Here is a 6,271-nt window from a genome sequence, read left to right as displayed (position 1 = left end):
AGCTGATACTGTCATAACTTCTCTCTAAATTTTCCAAAAATTACACATCACTTTCCTTTAAGAATGACAGGATCAGAACATAAAATTCTGAAATAAACTATATAGATTAACATCTTGATTTATATTAAATCTTCAACAAAATAGTGAAAATAACAACTTTGATTTAAGCTCCCAGTGTTTTTCTCTCATATATGACAATTGTACATACTCAGGTGAGGACAGTAAAATCAACTGAACTATGAGTTTAGAACAGAACTGAGGGATAATTTTGCACAGCAAGTTTGTGTGCCAATTACAGAACGTTGTATTAAACTTCAAAAACAAAAACCACACATACACGTATATGACTTACCCATGTATATAGATAATGTAAGTAATGACTGAAGGGATCAGTACCTTAACCAAAGAGTAGTCCTCAAATTTAGTAAAGTTTGTTAATTTAGGATTTAGAATACTTCAACTAGAACTAAGTAGAATTGATCCTCTCTGAGGAGAGAGAAATAAAAATGAGATTATAAACACTGTACAGTCAGCCCTCCATACCTGTGGGCTCCACATCCATGGATTCAACCAACCATTGGTTTGGAAATATTCAGGAAAAAAAGAGATTGCAGAAAGTTTCAAAAAGAACACTTGATTTGGCTGTACACTGGCAACTACATAGCATTTGCCTTGTATCAGGTATTATATCTAGAGATTTAAAGTATATGGGAGGATGTGCATAGGTTATATGCAAATACCATACCATTTTATATAGCGGACTTGAGCTTCTGCAGGTTTTGGTATCCCATGGTTGGGAGGGCATCTTGGAAGCAATCACCCATGGATACTGAGGGACAACTATACATTCAGGGTATATTATTCAATGATTATGCTAGTTACAAAACATTCAAATTGGTGCAAATAGAGTTTCAATCACCATATATATGCATTACTGATGCAGTCTTGTCTAAATTTTTAGGTAGAGCATATGTATGTATTGGTTTACGAATAAAAGGTTTATTAAATGTTTAAAAACTTTAAAAAATGTGATTATTGGATCTTACAGGCAATTTTCCCATCATAATGTTTTTTCTTCCAGTTTAATTGAGATATAATTGACATGCAGTCCTGTATAAGTTTAAGGTGTACAGCATAATGATTTTACTTATTTACATCATGAAATGGTTTATTACAATGTTTAATGAACATCCAGATACAACATTAAAGAGAGAAAATTTTTGTTCTTATGATGACAACTCAGGGTTTATTCTCCTAAGTTTTATATATAACATACCCATACAGCAGTGTTAATTGTATATATCATGCTGTACGTTATATGTTTAGTACTTACAACTGGAAGTTTGTACTATTCTATTGACTTCATCCATTTCCTCCTTCTCCCATTCCCCAAATCTGGTAACCAAAAATCTGATCTCTTTTTCTATTTATCGTTTTGGAATTATAAAGATGTACAATACTATTGATTTGTTAGTTCATGTTGTACAACAGAGTGATTTGGTATTTCTATACTTTTTCAAATGATTACCGTAAGAAGTCTCATTATATTTTACTATACAAAGATATTACACAGTTATTGCCTATAATCCACACGCTGTACATTTCACACCTTGACTCATTTAAATTGCAATTGAAGGTTTGTACCCCTTAATCTCCCTCACTTATTTCTTTCCTCCTTTCACCTCCCTTCTCTCTGGCAACCACCCGTTTGTTCTGTGTATCTGCAACTCTTTTTTTTGTTTTGTTGTGTTCGTTTTTTAGATTGTCTTTGACTTATTTCACTTAGCATAATACCGTCTAGGTCCATACATGTTGCAAATGGCAAGATTTTCTTTTTTATGGCGTGTGTGTGTGTACACACACATACTACATCTTTACCCATTGTTTTTCTGTTTTTTGTTTTAACTTTCTGGCTGCATTGGGTTTTTGTTGCTGCATGCAGGCTTTCTGTAGTTGCGGTGAGTGGAGGCTGCTCTGTTGCAGTGTGTGGGTTTCTCATTGCAGTGGCTTTGTGGCATGTGGGCCCTAGAGTTTGCAGGCTTCAGTAGTTGTGTGTGGGCTCAGTAGTTGTGGTGTACAGGCTTCATTGATCTGTGGCATGTGGGATCGTCCTGTACCAGGGATTGAACCTATGTCACCTGTATTGGCAGGTGGATTCTTAACCACTGCGCCACCAGGGAAGTCCTCCATTGTTTGTTGATGGACACTTGGGTTGCTTCCATATCTTTGCTGTTGTAAACAGTGCTGCTGTGAACATTGGGGTTCATGTAAATTATTTTATTTTTTTTTTGGTCTCACCACGTGGCATGTGGGATCTTAGTTCTTGGACCAGGGATCGAACCTGTGCCCCTTGCATTGGGAGCAGAGTCTTAACCACTGGACTGCCAGTGAAGTCCCACTGCATGTAAATTTTTGAATTAGTGCTTTTAGTATTTCCCAGATACATACCCCAGAGTGGAGTTGCTAGATCATATGGTAGCTCTATTTTTAGTTTTCTGAGGAACCTCCATACTGTTTTCTGTAGTGGCTGTACCAATTTATATGCTTACCAACAGTATACAAGGATTCCCTTTTCTCCACATCTTCACCAACACTTATTTGTTGTTTTGATAATTGCCATTCTGACAGATGTGAGGTGATACCTCATGATTTTGATTTGCATTTCCCTGATTATTAGTGATGTTGAGCATCTTTTCATGTACCTGTTGGCCATCTTTATGTCTTTGGAGAAATGTCTTCAGATCCTCTGCCCACTTTTTAATAGAATTTTTTGGTTTTTTGATGCTCAGTTGTATGACTTTGTATCAGTGTATTTAGGGCATTAACCCTGTATCAAATATATCATTTGCAAGTATCTTCTCCCATTCAGTAGGTTGTCTTTTTGTTTTGCTGGTAGTTTCTTTCGCTGTGCAAAAGCTTTTTAGTTTGATGTAGTCTCATTTGTTTATTTTTGTTTTTGTTTCCCTTGCCTGAGGAGACATACAAAAAAAAAATTACTAAGATTCATGTCAAAGAGCAAACTACCTGTTTCTAGAAGTTGTATGGTTTCAGGTCTTACATTTAAGTCCTTAATTTATTTTGAATTTGTTTTTGTGAATGGTGTGAGAGAATAGTCCAGTATCTTTTGCATGTAGTTGTCTAGATTTCCAACACCACTTACTGAAGAGGTTGTCTTTTCCCCGTGGTATATTCTTGCCTCCTTTGTCATAGAATAATTGACCATAAGTGTGTGGATTTATTTCTGGGCTCTGTATTCTGTTCCATTGCTATGTGTCTATTTTTGTGCCCTTAGCATACTGTTTTGATGACTGTAGTTTTGTAGTATAGTTTGAACAGGGGGCTTGAGACCTCCTGCCTTGTTCTTTTTTTCTCAAGATTGTGTGTGTGTGTGTTTCCATACAGATTTTACAGTTCTAGTTCTGTGAAAAATACCATTGATATTTTGATAAGGATTGCATTGAACTGTGGTCATTTTAACAATGTTAATTCTTCCAGTCCATGAACACAGTATATCTTTCCATCTGTCTGTGTCTTCTTCAATTTCTTTCATTGATGTTCTGTAGTTTCTAAGTACAGGTCTTTAACCTCCTTAGTTAGATTTATTCTTAAGTATTTTATTCCTTTTGACACACACATGGCTTTTGGATGAAATGTTCTGTATGTATGTATTAAGTTCATCTGATCTAGTGTGTCATTTAAGGCCAGTGTTTTCTTGTTGATTTTCTGTCTGGATGATCTGTCCATTGATGTAAGTTGGTGTTAAGGTTCCCCAGTATTATTGTATTACTGTCAGTTTCTCCCTTTATGTCTGTTAATATTTGCTTTATGTGTTTATGTGCACCTATGTTAGGTGCATTTATAACTGATATATTTTCTTTTTAGGTTTAACCTTTTATCATTGTGTATTGTTCTTAGTCTCTGGTGACAGTCTTTGTTTTCAAGACTTTTTTGTCTAAGTATTGCTATTTTTTCTCATTTCCATTTGCATGGAATACTTTTTTTTTATCCCCTTTCAGTTTGTATGTGTCTTCAGATGTGAAGTGAGTCTCTTGTAGGCAGCATATATATTGGTATTGTTTTTGTATCTGTTCAGCCATTCTATGTCTTTTGATTGGAATATTTAGTTCATTTACATTTAATGTGATTTTTTATAGGTATGTACTTACTGCCATTTTGTTAATTGTTTTGGGGTTGTTTTTATAGTTGTTTTTGGTCTCTTGTTCTCTTCCCTTGTGATTTGAAGACTGTCTTTCATGTTATGTTTGAATTCCTTTCTTTTTTCTATGTGTGCATCTATTACACGTTTTTGGTTTCTGGTTATCGTGAGGTATCTATATCTACCTATCTAGGATTTTTTTAAGTTGCTGATCTTTTAAGTTCAAATGCATTTTTAACAATCCTGCATTTTTACTAACCATCTCACCCATGTTTACTGTTTTTGATATCACATTTTACATCTTTTTTTGTGTATCTCCTAACTACTCATTGTAGATATAGGCAATTTTACTACTTTTGTCTTTTAACCTTCTTACTTGCTTTATACATGGTTGATTGACTACTTTTGCTGTATATTTGTCTTTACCAATGAGGTTTTTCCTTTTGTAATTTTCATTTTTCTAGTTCTGCCCCACCCCCAGGAAGTCCCTTTAACATTTCTTGTAAAGCTGGTTTGGTGATGCTGAACTCTTCTGGCTTTTGCTTGTCTGTAAAACTTTTGACCTCACCATCAAGTGAAAGCCTGGCCAGGTAGAGTATTTTTTGTTGTAGGTTTTTCCCTTTCATCACTTTAAGTATGTTGTGCCACTCCCTTCTAGCCTGCAGAGTGTCTGCTGAGAAGTCAGCTGATAGCTTTATGGGAGTTTCCTTGTACAGAAGTAGTTGCTTTTCCTTTGCTGCCTTTAATATTCTCTTTTTAATCTTTAATTTTTGCCATTTAACTTTTGAACATATTTATTTATTTATGCATGCATGCCTCACTGAGTCTTAGTTGCAGCATGCATGAGGGATCTAGTTCCCTGACCAGGGATCAAACCTGGGCCCCCTGCATTGGTAGCATGGAGTCTTACCCACTGGACCACCAGGAAAGTCCTGCCATTTAATTTTTGTCTTGATGTGGTTCTCTTTCGGTTGATCCTGTTTGGGACTCTCTGGGCTTCCTGGACCTGGTGTCTTGTTTTCTTTCCCAGGTTAGGGAAGCTTTTAGCTATTATGTCTTCAAATATGTTCTCTGTCCTTCTCTCTCTTCTCCTTCTGAGACTCCTATAATGTGAATGTTGATATTCTAGATGTTTGTCCCTCAGGTCTCTTAAACTCCTCATTTTCTTTCTTTTTTTTTAATTGAAGTATAATTGATGTACAATACAAGTTTCATGTATAAAACAGTGATTGAGAATTTTCAAAGATTATACCCCATTTATAGTTACAAAATATTAGCTATATTCCCTGTGCTGTACAACATATCCTTGTAGCTTATTTTATACATAGTAGTTTGTACCTCTTAATCTTCTACCCCTATCTTGCTCCTCCCCTTTTCCTCCCCCCCACCATTGGTAAACTGTAGCTTGTTTTCAATGTTTTTCATTATATTCACAAGTTTGTTTTATTTTTCAGATTATACATATAAGTGATATCTTACATTATTTGGCTTTCTCTGACTTATTTCACTAAACATAACACCCTTCAAGTCCATCTATGTTGTTGCAAATGGCAAAATTCCATTCTCTTTTATGGCTGAGTAGTATTCCATTATTGTGTGTGTGTGTGTATCACATCTTATTTATCAATTTGTCTGTTGATGGACACTTAGGTTGCTTCTGTACCTTGGCTATTGTAAATAATGCTGCTATGAACATTGGGACTGTCCTCATTTCTTTTTGTTTGCTTTTTCTGTTCCGCTCCAGTGATTCTGTCTTCTAGCTTGTGGATCCATTCCTCTGTATCATCTAATCTACTATTGATTCCTTCTAGTGTATTTTTCATTTCAGTTATTATATTTTTGATCTCTGGTTCTTTATACTTTCTTTTTGTTAAAACTGTCTTTTTGCTCTGTTCATCAGTAGAACTTTGAAGTTCTGAACATCATTATGATTATTCCCTGGTGACAAGGGTTATGTACTCTAGGGGTGACCCTATTTAGGCTGCTTGAGCCCTTCTGTTCTGGTGGCCTAATTAGTATGGGCCATCTGGTGGGCATGGCTGGCCCCAGTCTGGTTGGTTTCCAGGCCCTGCCTTGTGCAAAGGCTGCCATCTGCTGGCTGGTGGGGCTAGATTA

At 35.8% G+C, this 6,271-nt stretch overlaps 1 protein-coding gene across 1 annotated transcript in view; it reads right to left on the bottom strand.

Annotated features, from left to right (window-relative positions):
• Positions 1–945: 945 nt before the first annotated feature.
• The window catches only part of CPM (carboxypeptidase M), a 96,402-nt gene continuing 91,076 nt past the window's right edge, over positions 946–6,271 (bottom strand). Inside the window, exon 9 of the mRNA XM_057741074.1 lies at positions 946–2,969. Within this exon, the coding sequence (XP_057597057.1) occupies positions 2,937–2,969 (33 nt within the window). The 3' untranslated portion in view covers positions 946–2,936. The remainder of the gene's footprint in view (positions 2,970–6,271) is intronic.

Source organism: Hippopotamus amphibius, chromosome 7 (assembly GCF_030028045.1).
Source record: "Hippopotamus amphibius kiboko isolate mHipAmp2 chromosome 7, mHipAmp2.hap2, whole genome shotgun sequence".
In the NCBI taxonomy this organism is placed as follows: domain Eukaryota; kingdom Metazoa; phylum Chordata; class Mammalia; order Artiodactyla; family Hippopotamidae; genus Hippopotamus; species Hippopotamus amphibius.
This window is presented reverse-complemented; position numbering and strand designations above follow the sequence as displayed.